Consider the following 25,876-nt stretch of genomic DNA (forward strand, 5'->3'; position numbering starts at 1 on the left):
CACCAGAAACTTTTTGCACATAAGGGAAGAGATTGAAGGAAGGCAGGTGGTTTGTTACTCTAGTAGAAGATGATAAACACGAAAAGTGAAAATTATGTGGCCCCAAGGGGGAAAAAGCACATAGGCAGCCTTCGTCTATGTGTTAACCACAGAATGAGGAGGAACCCTGTGTAGGGAGAACCCCGTCTGCATTAAGTGTTCATTCCCCTGGTGCTTTACCCTAGCACCTCAGATGCCTGTGGGACATCAGGCTAGCCTGCTGTGGATTCTCCCACTGGCCCCTGCCCACGCCAATAAAGTGGAAGGCAAGAGGTGCCAAGAGGAAGAAATACAGAATCATAGTCGCAGCAATGTGCCTCCCTATTACAGTCTCTGACGGTGGGCAGCTCTGCAATGATAGGGCTTGGCTGTCCCAGATGTCCTTTTCTTCACCCTGTCAGGTATCCGGTTTTGATGGGAAGAGGACCCAGCAAAGGCAAATGTGGAGAACCATGAAGAATGACCTTCTGCTCTTCACTGGAATCATTAAATCAACAAAGCCCTGTCCCAGAACCACCAGACCAGCCACTCTCCCATGTCATACCTAAATAGGATTTCTTGTCTTTTTTATCTCACATGTTTTTCTAATGGGCTTATTGTGTTATTTACTTGGCTTATCACAAGTTAGAGTAATGCTGTATTCTCATCACTACCAGCTCTACTTCAGAATGCAGGACTTCTGGGTGTGACCCCGTCATCTGTCCATGTTGGAGGTTAACAGCACAGAGAGGGAAGCAGAAGCAGAAAGCAGGAACAGTGAAGCCTTGGTTTCCTGTCTACTCTCCCTCCCCTCCAAGTGGGTCTTGCAGTTTCTTCAGACTAAATCATCCTATGTCGTTTCTATCTTGTTGCTCCCTATATTAGCTTTCCCTATTGCTAGCCACATCCAGGGTAACTAAACCCTTCCTAACTTCCCCCCAGCATCTAGTCTCCACCTTCCAAGCATTTTGATGTTCAATGAACCTTTAGCATGTTGAGTTCCCTCTGGTAGGGCAAACCCCTCTCCTCACAGACCCCACAACTATAGAGTCATTCTTGCTACTGGCCTTGAAGCATCCCTTCTCCATGCTTCTCCACACCTTGACTAGGGCCTCGCCTTTACTGTGGGTTCTCTCCAATTCTTCCTTCTCCTGAAGTCAATGGGCATCCAGGATGTCACAGAGGACTGTTCATCTCTCCACATCGGGGGCTGTCAACCCCTGGACTCAGGATGGCTTTCTCCTTTGACCTGCCCTACTAGGGGTGCCCAGTAAATACTTGAGTAGTTGACTGATCAGTGGGTTGATTTTCTCTTTGGGCCTAAGGCACAACCAGAGCCCTGGCTATCCCAGTAGTGCTAAGGAACCTGGGCACCACGAGCTACTTTACTTTTGGAACTATGCAGGACCTTGGTGTGGGCTGGTGCTCACATACAGCCCTCAGCAGACCCCTCGTGGTATCAATCCTTCTTCTTCATTCTGAGACAGACTGCCTGGGTGAGACTTGGGGGTTGTTAAAGCCTTTGTCAAACAAGGGCCAGTACAACAGGGTTAAGGAGCACAGGCCTCAGCTGATTTGGCCCAGGGAGATTTTTCCAGTGAAACTCCAGCATCTCACTTGTACCAGATGGCTGGTCTCCAACCAGAAGAACCTGCCCTGAAGCAGAGAGGTATCTGAATTCATGAGCCCTGGCAACTTGGCCATGGGACCAGAGCCCACAGTACCTTAGCTGAGGTGGAGATTGGGACAGAACAAGGAAGCAGCCGGAGCCTATTTCCTTTCCCGTAATGAAGAGCTTTTTAGTTGAGTCTAATGCTTTTCAAGTTTAGCCTGGGAATCAGAATTGTACCGGAGGGCTCTGCTGACAATGGGCTGGCCATTTACAGGTCTGTTGGTTAGCCAGATAAGCTGCAAAGAGGTCCAGAATTTTCTACTGGGCGAGGGTGATTCTGGGAAAGATCCAATTCTACTCCCTAAAGAAATTAAATTTTCCTTCAAGATTAGAATCTTCAAAATGTTCAAAGTAAATTATTTACTCTAATCAACCTCACAATATTTTTCATCTAATTAATGTACCATCCATTCAAAGGCGCACAATGGGCATGTTTTGAAGTGGACAAACAGACCTAGATTTCAGAATTGCCAGCTATCTTCCCAGTAGCAGCTTTCATTTATCTTGTCAACTAAAATAAATATTTAATGTCTCCTCCTTCATTCCTTTAAACAGACTACTATAAAAACTGGAAAACACACATACTGCAAACACAATTGAAGAACATTCGTGTTGTCAAACTTAACAAAGCAGGAAGCCCCAACTTGAAGCTCATGGTCATTCGCCTTCAATTGCAGGCACGTAGACGCCAGTGGGGAGGTGAATGAACTGACTTGTTTATAGGGTCGGCTGCTGCAGCCCAGAAGGGCCTTCCCTGCTAGTTTTCTAGGTCCCACAGAAGCCTCTGAAGCTGGGCTGTGATAACACAATTTCATCTGCTCTCCCCAGCCGGGGTAGGACAACTCTTTCTTTTTTTCTAATTAAGGGCCCCTGACTCACTGGGGGGAAAATCAGCTTGAGGTCAACTATAAATTTAATAGTCAGCTCAGTAGGGCTGTCCTGTTTTTAAAGAAGAGGGAAGTGAAAAAATGATTTCATTCACCAGATTTTAGAAATGAGAAGAATAGGGGTGATTCTTTAATAATAGAGAAAAAAACAGATCAAAGATGAGGTGAAGCGCGAAAGATGGAGATAAAGACAGGCATTGTGGGAGGCCGAGGGAGAATGAAGGAAGAAAGAAAAATAAGAAAGAAAGGTAAAATTTGGAGTTTGTGTTACCCCAAGTAAATATGTGGGCCAGACCCCTGGCTTTAGATTTCAGGTTTTAGATACGCCTTCACCGTGTGAGATGACAGTTATTCATTGCTCATCAACAGGGCTTTACCCTTAACGATGTTCAGAGGCTCTTTCTACATAGTTTGCGGTTGAGTGCTAGGAAGAAAATAGTTTTCTTGGCTTCAGTGCTAGTGCCCTGGCCTCAAAAGGCAGAATTCCAGGGATGCCTATGACGGCTCACGCCTGATCCCAGGGAAGCCACCAAGCAGTCATCTGCACAGGACCCAGCAGCAAGCTCCCTGATTTCAGACACCTTGGCCTGCAGTCAAATGAGGTCTGGCTGTAGTTTTTACCCCTTGTCTGTGCCTACACAAAGAAAGGATTTGCTAAGTAAATTAATCATGTAAACAAGATGGCTAGAGAGCATTTAAAGTATTTAAGAAGATAAGGTTTTTTTTTTTTTAAGTACTTCCTTACCACCTACTTGTTTTCCAAAGAACGCATTTGCTAATAAACCAATATATTGAAGTCTGCTTTTCTGCCCCCCACCCACCCTTCAGCACTCTCCTAGGAAATACCTGATTCACCTCATTTTGGTTTCTATATGTGATTAGAAGCTTTGAAGTTGAATTTCTATATAATTATAAATTTCTTTATAATTTCCAGATTATTCACTCATATTTCAATGCTTTCTGTTTTAATTTTTTTTTAATCCAGATTTTGTTTGCGTTAAATAATACTTTTGCCTTCCATTTTCCTCAAATATTGCATGGTTATGTGACATCGGCACACCCCGCTCTGTGGTTAAAGGGTAATCTATTTCAATCCTTGGTATGATATGTTTCAGCCGGGATTCATTTATACATAGGAAGGTAGCGCTGGCTCAGTTCTGGACCAATCCTGCTCTGAGAGCTACCAAATGCCACAGCTGCCTGCCACACCTTGAAACCCACAAGCAGTAAGAAGAAAAAGAAAAATACCGGATGGTCTCACTCATAGCAGGAATTTAGAAAACCTAAATAAGGGACCAGGAAAAAGACTAATTATAATAAAGTAAAAATCAAAATCAACAAGCAACTACACACCAGAGACACACTATGGCGGCGAGGGGGAGGCGGGATTAGGGTCAAAAAAAGGGGTGGTAGGAATTGTATGGGGAATATAACCAAGATGAAAATGCATACATTGTGCAAAAATGAAAAATGATGTTAAAAAATATAGAAAAAAATTTGCAAGAGAACAGGTGGTGTAGAAGGAATAATTTTTGAATTGTGAGGCCTACCTTGTGTTGAAGTAAATTCCAGACAACTTGCAAATTCCTAGAATTTGACTCTCCTAGGGAGTATTTCAAGTGGACAAGATTAGATAGGATGATAAACACTTCTCATGTATATGTGCAAATTCTATTAGTACTGATTTCAGAGCATTTTCATTTATAGAAGACAATGATGCATAAGTAGAGCTCTTAAAAATTTTCTTCTGAGTCAGGGATTTAAGTAATATGTGTAGAGAAGGGCTAAGGTGTATGGCTGCAAAGGTAATCTAGACTGAATATAAAACTAAAAACTACATTTAATGGCTTAATCTGAAAGATCACCCTGGATTTAAAGATGCCATCTATTCTCTAAAAGTTAAAAAAATTATTAAATAGATCTCAACATGCAATAACAAAATATAATCTTATTAATTTGTCCAAAGATCAGTTCATTTTCTTCTCTGACTTCATTACTACTGATTTTCAGGCATTTTGATTGCATGATTTATAACTTGTGGCTCTTTATAATTTTCTTTATTGACATTCTCTTTATGACCTTCAACTACCCCCTTACTTTTCTCATGCTTACTATTTCCAAATTAATATAAAAAAATTCAACATAAATTTGATCCACAGAATTGAAATTTGTGAGATTGTATGGTCCTCTCTGTTAATTTGAAATTTGTACTGTAATTTCGATACCTTCCTTCACCTCCAGTGAGACTGCTCCTGTTCACATAACTGATTTTAAAACTTGTAAGATACAGATGGACTCACAAAACTGACAAAAATCAAACGGGATTATGTGAATTGCAGACTTTGCTCCACACTCCTTGCCTTGGTTCCTTTCAGTTACTTGTTTCTACCACTAGATGGCAGCACCACGTGAATTTAAGAACCAATCCATTTTATTTATTTTTTTTTTTTAAATATTAAATTTTATTTTTATATTCCCCCATACAATTGCAAACGCCCCATTCTGACCCCAATCCTTCCCCTCCCGCCCCCCACCCCAAAAAGTGTCTCTGGTTCATAGTTTTTTGTTGATTTTGATTTTCACTTTCTTATATTCATTTTCCTGGTCCCTTATTTAAGTTTTCTAGATTCCTGCTATGAGTGAGACCATCCGGTATTTTTCTTTTTCTTTTTGGCTTATTTCGCTGAGCATGATCCCTTCCAGTGCCATCCATGTTGCTGCAAATTGCATGTGTTTATCTTTTTTGAATGCTGAGTAATATTCCATGGTATATATGTACCACATCTTCTTGATCCAGTCATCTATTTTTGGGCATTTGGGTTGTTTCCAAAGCTTAGCTATTGTAAACAGTGCTGCTATAAACATAGGAGTGCAGGTGCTCTTTGGAATTGATGTTTCTGTGTCCTTTGGGTAAATACCTAGGAGTGGAATTGCTGGATCATATGGAAGCTCTATGTTTAGTAGGTCCAGAAATCTCCACACAGCTCTCCATAGTGGTTGGACCAGTTTGCACTCCCACCAACAGTGCACAAGAGTTCCTTTTTCTCCACATCCTCGCCAACATTTGTTGTTGCTAGTTTTTTTAATATGTGCCATTCTCACTGGTGTGAGATGGTATCTCATGGTAGTTTTGATTTGCATTTCCCTGATTACAAGTGATGTTGAACATTTTTTCATATGTCTGTTGGCCATTTGCATTTCCTCTTCAGAGAAGTTTCTTTTTAGCTCTTCTGCCCATTTTTTGACTGGATTATTTTCTTTGTTGTTGCTGAGTCTCATCAGCTCTTTGCAGATTTTTGTGATCAGTCCTTTATCATTAGTGTTGGGTGCAAAAATGTTCTCCCAGTTGGTGGGGTTTCTCTTTGTTTTTGTTATTGTCTCTTTTGCTGTGCAGAAGCTCTTTAATTTGATGTAGTCCCAGCTGTTTATCTTTCTCTTCACTATCACTGCTTTGGGTGATGTGTCTGTAAAGATGTCTTTGATGTGCAAATCCCGTAGTGTTTCGCCTATATTTCCTTCTATGTATTTTATGGTTTCAGGTCTTATGTCTAGTTCTTTAATCCATTTTGAGTTGATTTTTGTGTATGGTGTGAGGTAGTGGTCAAGCTTCATTCTTTTGCATGTAGCGACCCAGTTTTCCCAGCACCATTTATTGAACAAACTTTCTTTGCTCCAATGCATAGTCTTTGCTCCTTTGTCAAAGATTAGTTGACCATAAATCTGTGGGTTTATTTCTGGATTTTCTATTCGATTCCATTGGTCTGTATGTCTGTTCTTGTTCCAATACCATGCAGTTTTGATGATTATGGCTTTGTAGTATAGTTTGAAGTCTGGGAGTGTGATGCCTCCATTTCCTTCTTTTTTTTTCAGTAGAGCTTTGGCTATTCGGGGTTTTTGGTGATTCCATATGAATTTCATCAATAATTGTTCTATTTCTTTGAAGAATGCCATTGAGATTTTGATTGGAATAGCATTGAATCTGTATATTGCTTTTGGTAGGATGGCCATTTTAATAATGTTTATTCTTCCAATCCATGAGCAGGGGATGTCTTTCCATTTCTTTGTGTCTTCTTCTATTTCTTTTAACAGTGTTTTATAGTTTTCTTTGTATAGGTCCTTTACCTCTTTTGTTAGATTTATTCCCAAATATTTGATTTTTTTTGTTTCGATAATAAAAGGGGTGGTTTTTTTGATTTCTTCTTCTTCAGATTTATTGTTTGTGTATAGGAAGGCTACTGACTTTTGCGTGTTGATTTTGTATCCTGCCACTTTACTGAATTGATTGATGAGTTGAATTAGTTTTTCTGTGGAGATTTTGGGGAAGAACCAATCCATTTTAAATTTAAACTACTTGGGGACAACGGGTCTTTATTTTGGGTGAATGTAATGGTACGTTTCATTGCACTCACTGTGGTTTCATTAAGATGATTGTGTCTCAAACTCTAATCTCTTGAATATTAGAAATTGTCTCATTTCTTTGATAAGAATATATCAGGGTTAAGAATATATCAGTTCCCGAGTCAATTATAGTTTAGTGGGTCACTCAGATTTTAGGAAAGAGAGAATCATGCTTCTGAGTCATAAAGAGTCAAAATGAAGACAAGACCATCAGCTGTGCTGATAATCAGGCCATCCTTTAAGCTCACTACTCTATTTTATACACAGGTGTGACTGACATATAAAGTGTTACAGGATTTTCTTTGAAAAACACTTACTATGCTTCAGACTTAATATGGTCCTGTGACCCTTTATAAGAGGAGCAGGATAAATGCCTTTTGAACTACCTGCATTTCCTTACTCAATTTCGGATGTTTCAAAATAGTTTGTTTCAGTTTCAATTGATTTTGGAAACCTGCGAGTTAAAGGCAAGTTTGGAGTTCTCTTGTCTCTTTCCTTTATGTTTTCTTTCTCTCCTCTTTTCTGTTCTCCTTCTCTTTTTCTCCATGACTCTTTTCTTTTTTATTTGATTATGTCTGTGATCCTAGGACATTAAAAAAAAAAAAAAAGGCATCCCAAACGGCCTCAAAAGTGACTTTGTGGAGAGTTTTACACATTCATCAGATCTTTCTAATTCTCCGTACAGGAAAATAATCCCCTTTGTGGGAAACCCCGGCCCCTCTTGTGTGTGTCAGGTGTCATGAAATCTAGTGAATTGCCTGAATAAAATGGAAAGTGTTCTCTCAATTATATGTAAGTGTTGGGTTTTGAAGCATTTATTTCAGACGGGTATTAGGAGAAATTGGAGAGGGGAGAAGAGAATGGGAGAAGAATGAGAACATGCCTTTCCCCACCCCAAGAGTAAAAACAAAACAAGCTATCCAAACCAAAGATCCCAGTCCTCATGAAAACAATAGAGGAAAATCACGTAGGGATTAAGAATTTGAAAGAGTCACTTTATAAACTGCCTCAGCCAGGCCTGTGCCCTTGTTAACTAATCCACTAATTGGTTACACACAACTTCTGCGTGGCACAGCGCTCCCTGTCTTTAAGGCCTCTGCATTCATCTCTCCAGCACCACTGAATTCAGAGTTTGGCCATGTAATTAGGTTTCTTGAAAGACAAGGTTTTGCTGAAAATGCAGTGTGTCCAGCAGAACTTACAGCAATATCTCCCTCCACACTGAGTCACAAAGCCCTAAATGACAGGCCCCTGCGCCCAGTGTGGACTGCCTACCCACGCTGAGGCAGGCCGGACTCAGCACCGGCTCTTGCACTTCTCTGTGCGTCTACAGCTACTTTCGGCAGCCAGTTCCTCAGGCTTCCGCCCTCTTCTCTTTCATCCAGAGGTTAGGTGCTTTTAGGAAATGAACTGAAATGCATTCAAGACAAGATAACAAAGGAAGCATAACTTCAAATTACCCTTTCCGAAGGATTTTTGACCCAAGGCAAAACTTTTATAAAAATCCCCTCTTTTCTACTATTCTGGGGAAGACAGGTCATCTTCTAGGCAGTAGGGTTTTCCCAGTGCTTTTGGGGTCATTTCTGGATGTGGTCCATCCTGTCATCCACGTACACAGCAGCTCCCAGGCCTGTGGAGCAGGCCTTAGGATCACCGCTCTGTGAAGCCAGAGGTGTGCGGGCCTCAGGATGTCCCATGACATCTCGGAAGATGACAGAGAAGGAGCACATGACAGAATTGTGTTTTCTGCCAGCAATGTTCTTTTGAGTACCAAACTGCATGTGATAAATAACCTTAACCACAACACAGATTGCTATTGGGCTGCCTTCGCTGCTGCTAATCATCATCATCATTGTCATTGTCACAACAATAACAATGCTGACAACTCTAAGAAGTGATGTCAGTTCCAGGACAAAAGTCTTTTTCTGTGACATTTTCTCCCCATGAGGTTAGAGCACTTCCTTTATTTATGTAATGACCCGCTACCTCCAAGATCCTTGAGCGCTGACGCTACGCTGGTCAGAACTGGGGAACAGGAATGACCCAAGGATGCAGTCACAAAAGTTCTTAAATTGTGCTTGGAGTGAAGGCCACCATCCCACACTAGGTCAGTCTAGAACAAGGGGACAGAAAGTCAGCCTCGCCTGGAAAATAGCATCCCACCCAGGAAGAAAGCCAGGTCCCGTGGGATGTGGGACGAGAGAAAGGTGAGTGGGCCTGGGGAAGGCTGAGCAGGCTTTCTCCTCCTGGGGCCTGGTGGCTTCCTACTCTTGGGAAGACAGGCAGTTTCTGCTGATGGCCTCTGCTGCTCCAGGGCTCCACCCACTACAAAAGTGAGTCTGGCCCCTTGAGTTTGGTGGGGAGATACGCTTTGGGAGAGGGCATGAATAGGTAGTAAGACAAATAAAAAGTAACAAAAAGTCTCACATGAGCAACCACAGTGCCTTCATAGGCATTATCTCACTTTACAACAATCCTGCGAAACAGGTTGAGAAAGAAATCATCTCCATTTTAGGGAAGGGGAAGCTGAGGTCTCAGGGTTTCCTGAGGAGAAACCCTAGAAGGTGAGGGCGAGTGGTTGGAGTGGCAGAGTTGACACAAGAACTGTGACTGGGGGTGGAGAGGGGTGATGGTGACTGTGGATGTGCAGAAAGCTGAGGTCAGGCTAGGAGAGGCCTGTCCTGCAGGGTGCCTCCAGGGACACGACAGTCCACAAGCCACAGGGGCATTTACTTGAGTCATGGATCCTCCTCCTGGCTTCCCTTCCCTCCTTGATGCTGTTCATCACCTTCCCCCTACCTCCAGATCAGCCAGCCTTCTCCATGCCACAGCACACAAGCAAGGCAGGTGCGGCAGTCAGAGCTGTGGTGGGGTTTAATGCCCCCTCCCACAGCAACCTAAGCCTCTTCCCCACCTGCTTTGGTCTTCACCCCAAGCTAAGAATTAGAGATGACGTGACTTACAAGTGCGGTCCTACGTGCTCCTCAATAGTGTTAATAGAGAAACTGTCAGGGTGAGGATAATAGCAAACATGGAACCATCAGATATGAACCTGGGCTGTCTCACCCCAGAGTTGATGCTCTTAACCGCTACATCGTCCCGTAAGAGGATTCTAGCTGGGCCTGCCTTTGAGGGTTAGCATCTGGCTTAGCACCGTTTATCACAAAACCTTCAACACTCAGCTGGACAGTGGCCAGAATGGAGTGGACAGAGGAGGAGCTCAGGCTGAGGGAAGCATTCAATAACAGCAGAGAACAAACAAGCCATGCAGCCACGGGGCAGGTCTCCAGGCAGAACCTGAAGCTCACAGCAGGTCTTAGGAATAGCAAGGCTGGTGGAAATCTCTAGATCCTTGTCTCCTGCGGAAGACTCATGCATACATGAGGGAGCATGCACACACCACAGCAATCAACAATGACAACCACATCACACATGAAAACAGCTCTGCAGACAGGCCTTGCTGTGCTGCGTCCCTGGAGGACTGACACCATTAAATTGGGTGTTAGGAGCCCCTCAGCTGCACTGATGGAATGAAACAATGACACAGGCCTACAGACTTGCACCCAGCAACACAACGTCTATGCTGCAGACCCAAGCCTTTACTTTGGGCACAGGTGTGAACACACACACACACACACACACACACACACTCACTCACTCACTCACTCACACATGTTGCAGGTTCCCACCTGTCATCGCAGTAGGTAAACTTCATGTCCATGCTGTGGCGGCTCAGGAAGGTCTTGCTGTCCAGGGGGATGTCCATGTGGGATGGGTGCTGGATGGGTTCACACATGATGATGAGACAGGAGAGCAAGGGCTCCTTGTAGCCGCAGAGGCTACTGTGAGGCGGGCAGCTGCTGTACACCTTCACCTGGCCAGTGCAGTGCAAGACCTGGAGACCAGCCCGGGAGGGTCAGATGTTGTGCCAAGAGCACTGGGCAGGGGAATGGGGGTGGGGGTGGGGTGGGCACACCTGGGACTCCAGCCCAGGCCCAAGGTCACCCTACCTTCCAGGTGGCTGACTTGAGGTTGACGGTTCGGCCTCTGTTGGTGACTGTGCACTTCATCCTCATGAAGAAGTCTCTCTCTGTGGACAGATCTTTGCTTTTTTTCCCAAAACCAGAGCCTAAATGGGGAAGGGTGGAGGGAACCAGTTGAATTTAGTTGCATGTTTAGACTCAGAAGATGGGGGGCCCAATTGCCATATTTTGGGTAAGCTATTTGCATTTCCCAAGGATCTGGCCTCTTGGCACCCAAAACCTGCCATGAATGCTCAGTACCATCTTGGCCTATGGATGAGATTTTCTCATGTCCAGCTCTTCCCAACTGGAGGGTAAGCTCTTAAGGGGTAGAGGCTGCTCCCCCATTTTCTTTGGCATTGCTCCCAGCAAACTTCGGAGTAACAAGACAATGAGTGACTATTAGCCCTAATCTCAGCCAACCTTTCCTGCAGGCTCCCTAAGAGGAATTCCAAGGAATAGTTACTCCCAGGGAATAAGCCTTCAAGATCAGAAATGTCCCTCAGATACTCCAGTCTTTCATTTCTGCCCCATAGAAATTTGAATATCCCTGGACCCCACTTTCAATCTACTATGGTTGCATTCAGGATAAAGAACCATCAGCTTTCTCCCTATTACTTTAGGCTCAAGAGAGACCTCTGGTCCCAAACTTCCTAGGATTTGGCAAATAAGTCCACTTTGGGGTTTAACTCAACATGGGTCACAATCCTTTCTCAGCCAGAATTAAAGAGATCACCAAGACAAACAACATCACTTCCTTCTAGTGTAATAGAGGGTATCTTCAAATAACCTGCTCATTTAGATTCTCCCCACTTTTAAAAACAAAATAATGAATACAGCAAATGCCAGCTGAGTCCCCTTACCTATGTCTCTATTCTGTCTACCATACCATCTCCATCCTGCACCTTCCCAGGTATCCCTGCCCAGCATCACAGAAAAATTCCAGAATCCTTTTTACTAGCCTCTGCACCAAAACTTTCAGAGGGCATGACTTATTTGATTCCCCAAAGAGCAACATGTCAAATGAATTGTGGCATCTTTGAATCTATGTTAAACATCCCTGGTAACCCACTAAGAGACCAAATGATGACTCTTTTGTTTTTTAAGGAGAGAATATTCTTCTATCATAATTATAAAGCCATCTTTCCCATACCTAATTATGTTTCTTACAATTTTAATTTTCAAAGATGGAATCTGAGTATCATGGGATATCTCTATCTTGAGGTCAGCAGGTGTTGGGGATGAGCAGGCCTCAGGCATCCTTCTTTGGCTATTGGCTTAGTTACTGCTGTGGCCTTCTAACCTATTAACCTCTGGATTCTCTCCATTCTTTGATTTCACTAATCTTTCTAAACATGGCTTTAATCAGATTCCCCCCACCCCTGTTCAAGAACCTTCAATAGATCCTCTCTGTCTACAGGATAAAGTTCAAGGCCCTCCACCTGGCCTTCAAAGCTTTCCACAATCTGCCTCATGGCCTTATCTTCCTCTTGGACCTCACACTAACCTTTTGCTTCCAGATTGTGAGTCCACTCAAAGGCCAGCACCTTCAATGAGGATTTGCTGATTCACGGAATTTGACTGATCCCATGTCCTCAATACATGGACCAAGAGATCTCAAGTTCCATTCAGGTAAATACAGCTTCCTTGGCTGTGAATCATGGCTCTTGAGAGCCAGAAGGTCCTAGACTTTGCCTGGTCTAACACTGTCCATTTGAAAAGGAAGAAACCAGGGGATAGAGCAATGAAGTGACTTGGTTAGGGGAACACAGATCCACTAAGACTAAAATCAGTGGCTGAACTAAGACAGAGCACCCAAGGGTCAAATAGAGGAGAGAAATAAGACACTTTGGTTTTCGCAGGCTTTAATCACGTATTTTAGAGAGGGATTCAGAAAGTCTAGAAGCCCCTTCCCCATAGAACTGAACAGGATTTTCTCAGCAGATACTCAAAGTGCCAAAAAGTGCTCTCCAGACCACGTTCTCTAGGAGTCTGGTGGCTGACACCTTCAGGTAGGAGAGCAGAGGAGCTCAGTGAGAAGAGGTGAGAGGTAGCTGTAATTCTGTACTCTACAGGCACAGACTGCAGGCTCAGCCTGTAACAAGATGGAGGTGGGCCAATGATGCGTCTGCTCTGGCTGCATGTGTGGTGACAATACCAAACCTTGGTATCTCTGCCTTTGTTATTCAGCTTCAACAGGCCTACATGCCATGGCAATGAAGGTAAAAGATGTTAAAGGGAATGTTTAGACATGGGCAGAATCTGCCCAGACAGTGATTGAATCTCAGGCTCAGAAGGGACCTTGAAAGTCATCGAGTCCCATTTTTGCCCAAGGCTTCCATCTTCTTGACGCCATTCCCATTCATGCCTTTGTTTAAACATCACAGGTACAGGAAACAAAGCAGCAACTCCAGTTGTCATTGCAAAGTGCTTGCCTCTTATATGGGCCTTCCATTCACTGGCATCTGCTGGATGCCCCCACAGATAGGGTGCAGTGCACTAGACCTTTTCATCTCTTCTCCATCAAAACCTACCTAAGGCTCATGGCCAGGGGACCACATTCATTTCTAGGCTCCCAAGGTAGTTAACCCCCAAAGGTGTTTCAATGAGCCCCACCTCCTCTATTCATGGCCTTGGGTAGTTTGGGGCTGACCTGTAACTAGCTCTAACAAACAAACACACGGAGTGAAGAATGAAAACTTCAGGACTGTCTTTGGAAGGCCTGACAGCTCTCATTTTTGTGCTTCTGGAAGCTCTGAGCTGCCAGGTAAGAAGTCTGACCCCTGTGGAGACACCATGTGGACAGGGAAAGGCTCTGAGACAGCCTGGAGTGAGACAGAGGTTCAGCAGTGCAAGCATGTCTGTGGAGTCCCAGCCTCAAGCCCCTGGCCATGACATCCAGAGTGAGGCACCTGGGTCATCACCCCACTCCTGCCTCCAGACAATAGCAGCTCAGCTGATATTGCCTGGAGCAAAAAAATTGCCCACCCAAGCCACAGAATAACAATAAAGTGATTGTTTAAGCCTCTATGTTTTTGGTTTGCTACACAGCAAGGGGTAATTGCAGGAGTTCCCATGAACACTGACACAGAGATCGGTTTGGGTGGTGTCATTTGGCAGAGCTGTGGGACTCTCCAGGGGTAAAATGTCCCAGAGACCCAAAGGAGCACCCTAAGAGTGTGATACCAGGCACTGTGCAGGGCTAGCGGGAGATAATTCTGGGTACTAGTTCCTGTCGGTGTCCTCAAGCTCTCTGTACACAGAATCTGCTGCATTTTTTTATGGTTGTCAGCTTTTTCCTGGATCTGGATGTGTCTCTCCTACCATCACACAGAGCAAATGCACATCCCTTCCCAAGCCCGGCAGGAAGGACAGAACACAGTGGAGAACACCATACCATTTTTGAGACTCAGGTTCTCACGGATCTCCTCATGGTCACAGGGATGAGTGAAGTCAAAGATACTGTGTCCTGTTAGCTCCACCTGTTTCCAACACAAGGAGGCGTTTCTTTATTTCTAACATCGAAGGAGAAGATCCCCAGAGGAAGCTGAATCACCTTCCATGATTTGGAGATTCTGAGGAGACTGAATCAGGTCTCTCTTTTCCCAGCCCAGAGTTAGGTTCACAGAAAGATGGAGGTTAATCTAGCCAGGAGACAACCGTCTACCAGGATGGCCACCGCCAATGCCAAATGAGCCTGGGCGCGGGGAGGGGTGTGTTCCTGAGGCTTGCAGCCCCAGACCAGAGAAGGGCAGCATGGGTATATGAGGTCAGGGGGGATGTGACCCACACCTCCCACTCATTTCTGTTCCCAATGGAAGTGTTTTCCCTTCATGAAAGAGCCAAATTGGGGGTGGGGGGGGGTCTCACCTGGGTGAGTCCCATAAACTTGCTGATGTTTTCTGACAGAAAGATCATGTCTCCATCTTGGGTCACCACAGCAATGAAGCCCTCCAAGGCTTTCAGGTACAAGCTGTCCATCTGCTGGTCAGCCTCAGCTTCAGACTCATTTTCAGAACAAACTGGAAAGAGAAGGGGTCAGACAGCATGTATGAATGTGGTATTAAAGCAGATATGACTGGCATGAATGGATGTCTACCGGGTATAGCTCAAATGCATCAAGTGGACTTTTCTGGAAACACCTCTGCCAACCATCTAGGTATCTGCTAAGATTCCCAAGCAGCAGACATTTGACAAGGACACCCAACAGAGGCTTGGCAGACAGCACCGCTGTGGTGGCAGCACTTCTGGGAATGGTGGCATAGACATCCTGTGTCACAGCAGTAACAGAAGCCCTGTTTCCACTGGCGAGTGAACTGAGCAATGACCAGATACCAGGTACTGCACTAAGAACTTGATGTAATCTTTACAGCACCTACGAGGTAGGACTATTGCCTCATGTCCCAGGTGAGGCTTAGAGAGGATAAGTCATTTGAGGTTATTCAGGTTGGAGCTAGTGAACCCACACAATTGAATCCAGATTCTATTCCAAGATCAGTCTTCTACTTGGCTATGATTTTGGGTAACACCCTCTTTAAATATCAGTCTTCATCAGTGAAATGGTGATGATAATGTCCATCTCTTTGAGTTGGATTATATAAGGATTAAATAAGTCTGAAAAATGCCTTAAACATTACAGGTCATTATGAATTCCTTTCCCCTTTCTGCTCCCTTAAGGACACCGTCACTGCCTGCAAATCGTTCAGTCTAGCTGGGGACTGTGGAGCATACAGAGATGCAAATCTAAGTAAAAATGCCAGGGTCACAGAGCTGGGACCCAAGGAGGCATGCAGATGGTGAGTACTAAGGGTTCGGAGGAAGAGGTCACTTTGGGACAGCAGAGACAAGTGTTGCAAAGAAGGGAAGCTGAGGAGTCTCGGGGATATAGGGACCTCGCTCTGTAGAACAAAAGAGTTTTCTGGGAAGACACTGGAAAACATGGAGGTGGGAGAGGCAAGAGCAAGCTCCCTCCTGGGGAGTAATAAGAAGCACATGGCTAAAGAGGAGAGTCTATTTCCCAGTCTCAGGGATGGCAGTGATGAGCGGGTCCAGTGTCCTGGAGGAGCGGCATCTCAGCATTTCTTTGTGGAGAGTCGTCTGGAGAGAGTGAAGACCCCAGGTGTGAAACCCTGTGAGATTATGGTACTGCAGGTACTACAAAGTGGTTGCTAGGGGCAACCTGGAAAAGCACCTACCACCATCCAACCACTTGGGGTAGCTCTGAGCTATCATAGCCACCTCTTCGATCTATGAGATCTAAAGACTCAGCTTCCGTTCCAGACAAGCAAAGCTCTAGATCTGGCTATATCCTGAGACTACAGACATGATTTCAGTCATGCTTTCTGCCAGCTCATTTAACTCCAAACATGCATTTACTTAAAAAAAAAAAATTGTTTTGGGCCTCCCTGGTGGCAGAGCTGGTTGAGCGCAGCACTGTGAAGCTGTCAGCAGCCTCTGCAATGCAGGTTCGATTCCCGGCCGGCCGGGGAGAATCCCATATGGAGCAGCAGACCTCTCCTGTCTTGCCTGCTGCTCCCCTCAGCGGTGTCTTCGGTCCTTCTGCCTGTTCTGTCCCCACTCTGTCTCTGGTGAAATCTCTCACCCTCCCGTGCCTGACTATACCCCAGTTCTTGTATAAATAAATAAATCTTAAAAAAAAATTGTTTTCATCTCATACAAACATTAAGCCAAGTGTATCATGTTTAATTTATAGACTAAGGGGATTAGGGAGTAATTTGTCATTTATAAAAGTTAATATTCACATAGCTAAAAGGAATCTTTTAAACTTGACCGTTCTATCAAATATAAAATGCAATTAGATTTATGGGTCACTTGGCAGGGACATGTGGATGCCATGAACTGAGGTTGAAGCGCTTTCTGCAAGTGCACTAGATTAATTTGGTTCTCTCCTCCCATGAGCCCCTAAATTTAAGCTCAGTTATGTGCCATTATTCCTTTATTCCTCAAGAACAAATCCAAATTAGGAGATGTTCCTACATCGAAACCCTATTGGGCTTCAGTGGCACCACTGGGAACCAACTAATTTCAGGACACGGGATCAGCAAGTGCACTGAAGTCACAGCTGCTGTTATTTCTGCAGAGGAGCAGAGCAGGAAACCCTTTGGCAGGCCAACCTTCAGACCCTAGAGTTGGGCTGTGCATAGTAGAATCCTGTGTTTTGCTAAAATGGTGGAACAGAAAGAGGGAAATTCTTTCCTCTTCACACCCTGGCTCAGGCGGCTAGCTATGAGAGGGGAGACCATCTGGGAAAGACCTTACATTGCACACTTAATACCTGCTAAGGTTTCTGTCAACTAACCAGTCAGCGGAACTGATGATAATGAGCCAAACATCCAGGTGTGGGTGATGCCACACCAGTGTGAAGGGTCTGAGTTAACATCTACATTTAAACAGGTTTTAGGAGAGACGATGACTTAATTCAGTGCTGTCAAATTTGAGCATGCACCAGAATCTTCCGGAGGACTTACTAAAACAAGGATTTCTGGGCCCAGGTGTGCTATATAATTTGTGGGGCCCAGTGCAAAGTAAAAATGTGGGAGCTTTTGTTGAAAAATTAAGCCACACCCTTCTAAGTATGGAGCCTGTGGGGTCTCACAGGTACCGTACTCTGGAAGCCAGCTGTAGAGGGGCCCCACCTCCTGAGTTCCAGATTCAGTGGGCCTCAGGTGGGAGCTGAGAATCTGCTTTTCTAATAAGTTTGTAGGGGATGTCAATGCTGCAGTCTCGAGGCCCACAGACCGAGACTCACTGTCTTAAATCACGGCTCTGTGAACATCTATGCTGGGAAAACCAGCCTAGTTCATAGGTGGTGATTTATTTGGGGGCTGGGTGATGAGAAGTTTTCAGCACCATTTAAATCACACCAGAGAGGTGACCACCTTCTTCAGACAGCAGAGGCCAGCCCTGGGACTTCTGGCCTGCTGAGAAGATTTTCTCTTTAATTCCTTTGATCTCGGTGACAACACTGACTTTACAATCTGCAGTAATCCCCAAACCACACCATTTGGGTTCACTAGACCCAGAGGAAATAGTTCTGCTTAAAATTTCCTGTTATTAACAGTTCCAACACAACCAATCCAGTTTCCATCCATGTCCAGTACACTTGCTTCCAGGAGGTGGCGAAATTGGCTATGACAGCTGGCCAGCAGGCCTGGGTGGTGGGGGAGGAGAGGGTTATTCCGGCAGGAGTGGAAACAGTACCTCTTGGAATTGAAGTCACAATGGCTGGAGAACCCGGAAGCTAGTAGGCCCCCGGGACTGTGAGGGTGGGTTTCTTTCTTCTATTTGCTCTTTGCTAGCAGCAGCACCTGCTTATCCTCCTGGGGGCTTCTGAAAGAGCTCGGCCAACTCACACTCAGCTTGGATCCCAGGGTGAAACTGCAAGGCTGGAAGGCAGACCCTCACTGGGGGGCAGGGGCTCAGCACAGCACTCCCTGTGGGGGACTGCTCTACCCTTCCCTGCTCTTTCCTGTGAAGGTCATGTCTTCCCTAATCTATCAGTCACCCCCGTCGGTGTTAGCACAGGGAAGAGGCACTCAGTTCCTGCCTGGTCTCCACACTCCTACCAGGACAGGCATCTGCCCTGTGCTGGACACAAAGCAGGAAGTCAGGTAGGCCATCAGGCAACAAGGGTCACTTACTAAGTTCTTAATCCCGTCCTAGGGACAACCAGGATCCTGGGAGATGTAAGAGCAACCCACTTCCCTCAAGGAGCCCACAGACTTGTGGGGAAGACCAAGAGACACGGCCTTGAGGCTATACAACACACAAGAAGCCCTTCCTGTCAAAGTGAGGCGCACAAGAAGCCATCAACACGGTCGGTCAGTCACCAAGCTGCCCTGGACCCTGCAGGGTCCCTCCCCAAAGAAGAGGGGCAGAGCATCCAAATTGGAGGCACTGCTGAGACCAGCGCTCAGCCCAGCCAGGGAGTGCAAGAGTCTTTAATGCTAAAAATAGCCTCCGTAAACAGGCTTTGATGACTCCCCACAGCCAGGATATGCGCGGGCTGAGGTTTCGGAGCACTTTTTCCGGAGCACCGCTCATTTCCTTCAGGCAGCACCACCCACGTGGGGTGGACCCTGATGGGCAGCAGGGCTGGGCGTCTGGGGTGAGCAGATTGGTGGCAGGGCAGGTACTCTCCCCCAGGTTTCTGAGACCAGGACCTCAAGATGCGCTGCCGGTCAGCTTCCAGCACGGTCATTTTTTCTCCCTGTTTCAGAGAAGGTCCAGGACGGCTTTGGTTGTTCTTAAAATCATTCTGATGCAGTCTGCCTGTTCAGCTGTGCTTGGAAGACAGTTACCCCTTGTTCACATGACAGGACTTTCCTTTTAAGGGCTTTGCCCAAAAGGGTTCTCTGATTCCAGTTCTCCCTGGGGCACAGACCTATCACCACCCCCATTCCAGCTGTGCTGAATGCAAACAGCCCCAGTCAAGCCATAAATAAGGAGATTTTTGGGTCACTTACTGCATCATGCCTTTAAACCCCATTAGCAGGTACTAAGCTTGGGCTACCCTCACATCTTGGCAGAAGGCACAGCATTTATTCTACCAAATCTTGCCGGCCTCCCACATGGCCTTGAAGGTCCACCATTAGAGATTCATTCCTTTGTTCTTTACAATACTTATTAACCTACCTTACCTCTCTGTATCACCTTTTATGAGATATATCATAGGGCTAGGGCCAGCAATTACCTGCTGATTGATCAGACTTTTAAGTTAAAGAAATGATCTGAACAGGCCAATATGTTTAGAAGAGATTATACATTAGCTGTTCTCAGCCATTAACACCCTAGCATGAATCAGCTTATTGGCTCTTCTCCAAATAGGACAGAAATAGGACAGAAAAAGGTCTTGGTTTGCAGGGTGGGTAGAACAAGGGGTGGAACAGTAAAAAAGATGTGAAAGTCTGGGGAAAAGAAATCTGAAAGTAGGACATAAGGCCTTAGAAACCATATCTGCCTCCACAATTTTTCCTTTTTGATCCCATTTTTCCTGCATGAAAAGGTCACGGTAGGAATATGAAAATTACTTGTCCCACCTATCAGTGTTTCCCCCTGAGTAGTCTAGCAGTAGTCTCATATTGACTGATGCCTTCACTAAGCAGATGCCAACCAACCAATGATAAATCCAACAGTTCCTTTGGAAGCCTAGTTTCACACGGACCCCAGCTGGTGTGGAGCTGAATCCGACTCCCCCACATTAAGTGTGGGGACGCCAAACACCACTTTTACAGTGGAAAGCCAGTTTTGCATGTTTACTGCTGTTTAATGCTCTCCAAATGCAGGGGTGACCCTGATTTGATCGCAGTTTATGGGGCTCATCTTGAAAGAGGATTTAAGACAATCAAGCGGTATTTCCACTGATGTTCCCGTCAGAGTGTGTTCTGTTCTCGGCCCAGCGTGGAAGTTAATATCATAAAGCTATTGTTTTAGTTTGCTTCCTGTGATACAAATCTCAATCGGCGGCCCAGACTCCCAGCCTGAATTTCTCAACGCTGAGGTTTCCTCTCCAGCATTCCCACACAGAACAGCCTACTGTGAAAATCAAAGGGAAATATGTTACTAAGTAAAGAAGAAGTCTTTCTAAAGCAAAACCTGGTCTTTTTTAGGCTTTTGAACTCTGAGGTATTCAACCAGCTATTTCCTATTATAAAGTTGAGCCAACACTGGCGCTCACCTTCGTCAGAAATGCTTCGATAATGAAGCTGAGCTTTGCCTTGATGGGGACAAGCCTGGCAACCCGGCCTTTTGATAGATATTGCTCAAAAGGTGGGTAAGAGGATGACAAGGGTTTACGCTGGGTTTTCTCTGACATCATTTCTCCGGAAGCCCATATTTTTATAAATCAACTTTTTTTGTTCTCCATATTTTTGATTTCTGAGCTATCGCTCATGGAGGCCCTAAAAATATGGCAGGCAAGAACATAAGGGCTTTTCTATCCATTATCTCGATGCTCAAGCAGCACAGAGGGTAAGTACTATTAGCTCCTTTGTGCCCATAAGTAAAGCAGCTACACTGAGGCTTGGTGCAGGTCTGTCTGCCCACAAATCCTGGACTCCTTTCCATTGTACTACCTGTGTTGAAAAAGCAAACTATGATAAAATACCTAAAAAAAAAAAAAAAAAAAAGACCCCGTCTCCCACTGTTGCTGAAAACAGTTTCAACAACTGGTCTAGGACTGCGTGGCAGAGGCTGGAAATGAGGGTGGAGAAAGGGGATATGAAAAGCATCTCTCCCCTGGGCAATGCGTGTTTTGTGAGAACTGCGCCTTCAAGGACGCAGCCCCAGATGGCCGAACGTAGACACTTTTTATCCTTTTCCATCATTTCTTTCCTCAGGACACAGAGTTCCAGAGCAGATCTGCCGAGGCTTTGGTGGGCCTGGGGCTGAGATCAGCCAGAGGGCAGGCAGTTTGTGTCCACAACTTGCAACAGCTCCTGAGTGGGCCGGGTTGTATGTGACGGTGGCCACCCTGTTCCTGTCTATCTCCCTGGGCGTGGCATGCAGGGGGTCACACTGGCGCATGCACAGGCACGCGTGCTCAGAGGGCCCAGTCTCTGGCCCGTGGTTCTCCTGGAACCAAACTCTGAATCACTGAGAAGATGGCCAGGCCTGGCTGTTTGAGGGCACCGGAAACAAGCCCTGCACCAAGAGAAAGAAGGGAAAGGAGTCTCTGCAGGTGTGAGGCCTCCCCCCAACCCTACTCCCAGGGCTGGCCCCAGGGCAGCAGTTTAACTTTGGGTCTCCTGCTGCCCCTTCTCCTCCCTCTCACCCAATCTGTGTTAATATCTTTGCCTGACTAGGTTTGCAAGATGTTCCTGTCCTCCATACGTTCTTCCCATGGACCAAGACTCATAAGGACTTGAATTCCAGTGCAGATTCACCAGGTGTTAATTGTGCGACTCCAAGTCACCTTAACTTTTCTGTGCCTCACTTCTCATCAGCTGTGAATCAAGGAGAAATGGCCTTCAAGTTCAAATCAGAGAAGTGTACTACTCTTCCAGGGCTCTCTGTTGGGTGAGGAATGGGGTTTGAGGAGGAAAGAAAAAATGATTAACCCAAAGGAATTAATGTCTAAAAGTAGAACTTCAGGGCCCAAATAGGGAGGGGGTTGACTACACATGAAATCCTCCATTGCCTTCTCTCTTCCTCCTCTGTTTATATGTACAGGTGATTCCAGCAGCACCAGGCACTGCCTTCACCCGTCCAAGAAGCTGAGCCTCTATAAAGGAGGAGGTACATATGTGTCCTATGATGGCGCCTTCAGGCCTTTTTACCACTTCAGTCCATTGTTCCCTCTCTCTGGAGTGCCTGACATTGCCTTGCATTGTTTCCTCCCAAGTATTTATAGACAAGTCTGCTCTCCGTCCTCCCCCTCCTGCCTGTGCTTTCCCGAGACTCTTTAGACGTACAGTATAAGGTTAGACCTCAGTGGGTTGGACCTACCGAGCTGTCATCCTATTTTCTGGAAGTCTTTCCCCCATATCCTTCCTGTGGTCCAGAGCCCAGAATAGCACCTGCCAGTCTTGTCCCCCAGCCTCACACTGGATTCCCTCTGCTCAGGATTTCTTTCCCAGAATAGCCACTCCATAACAGGATGGCAGAATCAGCCTGGCTCCAAGGCACCGGGCGCTCTCAGGAAAACTGAAAAGCCATCACAAAAGAAACTTCTCCTCATAGTGTGCTCCCTTGTGTGCCCCACCTGGACACCGTGCACCTGCAATGACACAAGCAGGTGAGGAGGGGCACCATCCACTGCCAGTTTCCCAAGAAAGCTGCCAGACTAGACGAGACGGCCACATAACATCTGGCACTGGAAAACTCCTCAGGCCACATCTTTCAGGTCAAGACTAACAGGAAATGGTTTTTTGAAGAATATGAATGCTGAGAAAAAAAATGGTTTGCGAACTTGAAACTTGCAGAGATAACAGGGAGAGTGAGAATTAGTTGGTTCTGTGGGGAGGCTGCGGTCAGTCCAGGACTGCCCAGTGCAAATGGGTGCAGCTGGGCCAGGTGCTTGCAGACAGCTTCTTGGTGAATTCTCACAGACACCCTTTGCAAAAATTACTTTTAACTCCTTTTTACTGATGGGGAGGCCAATGAGCAAAGACATCGAATAATCTTCCAGGCACACCAGCTCCTATGGGCACACCTCCACCCTCCTAGAGAAGGCAGCTGAAGGCACACATTAAGATGCTTCATAAGGATTCCGCTCTGTGTGGGATAGGGGTCTCATGGCCGGATGGCAAGGCAACCAGGAAGCCAGCCAAAGCTGCCCTTGGTCCCCCTGGCCCTCTCTGTCCTCCTCAGCTTCCAGGGGCCACATGCTTCCTGGTTCCTGTCCTTGCATTTCACTGTTGGCTGTATTCACTGAAAAGGTCATTGCTGGGGCTATTTACAATAGCCAAAATAGGGAAACAACTTCAATGCCCCAAAACAGAGGAGTGGATCAAGAAGATATGGTACATATACAAGACAGACGGCTACTCCGGATCAGAGGAGATAAACTCAGGCCATTTGTGGCAACATGGATAGAGCTGGAAGGAATAATACTAACTAAAATAAGTCAGAAGGAGAAAGATAAATACCGGATGGCGTCTCTAATATGTGGACTATAAAGTAACTAAACTAAGAGTCAGATAAAGACAAGCTTACAAACTAACCCTTGAAAGCTGACTTCAAAACGGAAGCATCCAGAGGGAAGAGGGGGTGGGGGAGGGGAAGAACAAAGAGCGGAGGAGGCACAACGGACTGTGGTGCTGGACTGTGGGCAAACTGGTGGTGGATGCATCACAGTGGCCACACCTGACGGGGTGTCCAAATAACAACTAGAAATAAAGAAGAAATAAAGAAGGGAGGGAGGGAGAGTGGGGAAGAGACGAGGGAGATGCTCAGCACAGAGGAATAAGGCACAGTGATGACATGTCGTGGGGTGGAGGGACAAGTTTTGCAGTGCGGGAGATCCTGGTGGGAAGGCCTCCCAGCTCTGCACGGCACCTCCTGTGTGCAGGGACTTGCTGGTAGGGCTGCCGCACCGGCCTCACCTGAGGACAGGAGCTTGTGTGTACGCAGGAAGCTGATGGCCAGGCGCATGATGGAGGCCTTGTCCAGGTGGGAGCTCACGCTGTGAGGCAGGGGCAGCTCGTGGGCCAGCTCATAGAAGACCTCCGTCTCCTTGCTCCGCCGGCACCTTGCAGCATCTCGGGACTTCTCCTTCCTCCTCTCCGAGCTACTCCTACATTAAGAGAGAAGGGGAGGGGTTACTTCCTAAAATGTCACTGTCATCCTATGACATCCCTGGCCAAGACTTCCCTGGGGTCCCCTGCCCAAGGTACAAGTCCAGCTTTCCCACTGAACACCATCAGGCCGGCACGGGCTGCCTCCTATGGACAGTTCGGCTTTCACGTGTGTTTACGTGTTCTCAACTACCTGCCTCCTCTCGCAGTCCCTTGGTGTTTGGAACAGTGAGTGGGGTTTGAGCAAAGACATGCTGATTAAGCTAATCAACTGATAATACATTGGCCTCTGTCCTGGGGGAGGTGGGGCAGGGGTGAATGTCGAGGGATGGAGAGTGAAGGACTAGAGAGCCGTGGACCAGATGGCTGTGTCAAAGGCTCTGGAGAGCAGGTGAAAGTGATTTCAAGTTTCTCTTTTTGGATAAAATGCACTCAGAAAAAATTAAGCCCAGTACCGGACCTCAGACACCATTTCATTTCAGAGAGTGATTTCCACAATAAAAATTGAAAATGCCATATGGGGAATACAAAAATAAAATTTATTTAAAAAAAAATCCCACCAAATTAATGTTTTCTTAGAAATTTCACATTTCAAATAATAACTATTAAAGTTTTTCAAATTGTAAAAATAAAATAAAATAAAATAAAATAACTGCTGTGCAAAAAAATAAATTAATTAATTAAAAAAAAATTGAAAATGCCATTATAGCTCAAGAACGGCCAGACAGACACCCATCAGTCTGGTGCTCCAAGTTGTGTACCCAACATGGGTTAGAAAGGAGTGAGCACAAATCTGTTTTTTTCCCAAATTCTACCAGCATAGACAGAAGGAAGGATGGTACATACTAAGCCTGCCTTGTCAGAAGTCCTAAAGCTATCCTAGATCTCCTTAAAAAAACTCATGGTAAATTTAAAAGCCTAAATTGACACTCTAATTTCTCCATTTGCAAGCTTTGTACATTTAACATTATTTTAAGTTGTTTAGCTTCTGTTCTCTCATCTATAAAATGGTAACAGTATTTACCCCAAATAGTTATTGTGAACATGTATTATGATTGTTTGTACAAAATCTTTAGCACCAGGCCTGTCCCAAGGGGAAGTGATCTACGGGTAGCTAAGAGCAGTAACAACACACTGGCCCAGAAAAAGATGTTGAGAATACGAAAGTTTTAAAAAATTACAGTATAATCTTCATTTTCACAGAAATGTACATATCATACATACTACTTCTCACGTACTATGAAGGCAAAAGTCTAGAAATACAGTAAAATACTGTCACAGCTACCACGGACACAGTGCTTACTACATCCCAGGCAGTGTTTTACGCACTATTATGTGAGCTACTTTGATACCCACAACTATCCTGGGGGTAGGCCTTATTATTATTGTCCCTAGTTTACAGAAAAAGGGTCCACAAAGGCTAAGTAATTCATGCGAGCCTCAGCAGGTAAAAGGAAAGGGGCTTTGCACCAGGCAGGTGGCCCCAGAATCCAGGCTCTTAGCCATCAGCGACTGTGCTCTCCACGCTCAAAAATGTTAGCAGTTTCAAGTCAGTAAGATTACAGGGAATTTTCTTTTTTAGTGCTTATCTGTATTTTCTTAAGTTTCTATAAATAACATATA

At 45.5% G+C, this 25,876-nt stretch overlaps 1 protein-coding gene and 1 long non-coding RNA gene across 2 annotated transcripts in view; one reads left to right on the forward strand and one right to left on the reverse strand.

Annotated features, from left to right (window-relative positions):
• The window catches only part of EPAS1 (endothelial PAS domain protein 1), an 83,548-nt gene that overhangs the window by 14,855 nt on the left and 42,817 nt on the right, over positions 1-25,876 (reverse strand). Inside the window, exons 2-6 of the mRNA XM_037526881.2 lie at positions 24,062-24,252; positions 14,868-15,019; positions 14,395-14,479; positions 10,986-11,104; positions 10,665-10,870 (exon numbers count right to left, since the gene is read on the reverse strand). Of these exons, the coding sequence (XP_037382778.2) occupies positions 10,665-10,870; positions 10,986-11,104; positions 14,395-14,479; positions 14,868-15,019; positions 24,062-24,252 (753 nt within the window). The remainder of the gene's footprint in view (positions 1-10,664; positions 10,871-10,985; positions 11,105-14,394; positions 14,480-14,867; positions 15,020-24,061; positions 24,253-25,876) is intronic.
• Positions 18,270-20,683, forward strand: LOC129144648 (uncharacterized). Its single transcript, XR_008549073.1, has 3 exons — positions 18,270-18,283; positions 18,681-18,838; positions 20,627-20,683. It is a non-coding gene; the product is annotated as an uncharacterized LOC129144648 (long non-coding RNA).

Source organism: Talpa occidentalis, unplaced genomic scaffold (genome assembly GCF_014898055.3).
Source record: "Talpa occidentalis isolate TD23 unplaced genomic scaffold, MPIMG_talOcc4v2.1 talOcc4.5, whole genome shotgun sequence".
In the NCBI taxonomy this organism is placed as follows: Eukaryota; Metazoa; Chordata; class Mammalia; order Eulipotyphla; family Talpidae; genus Talpa; species Talpa occidentalis.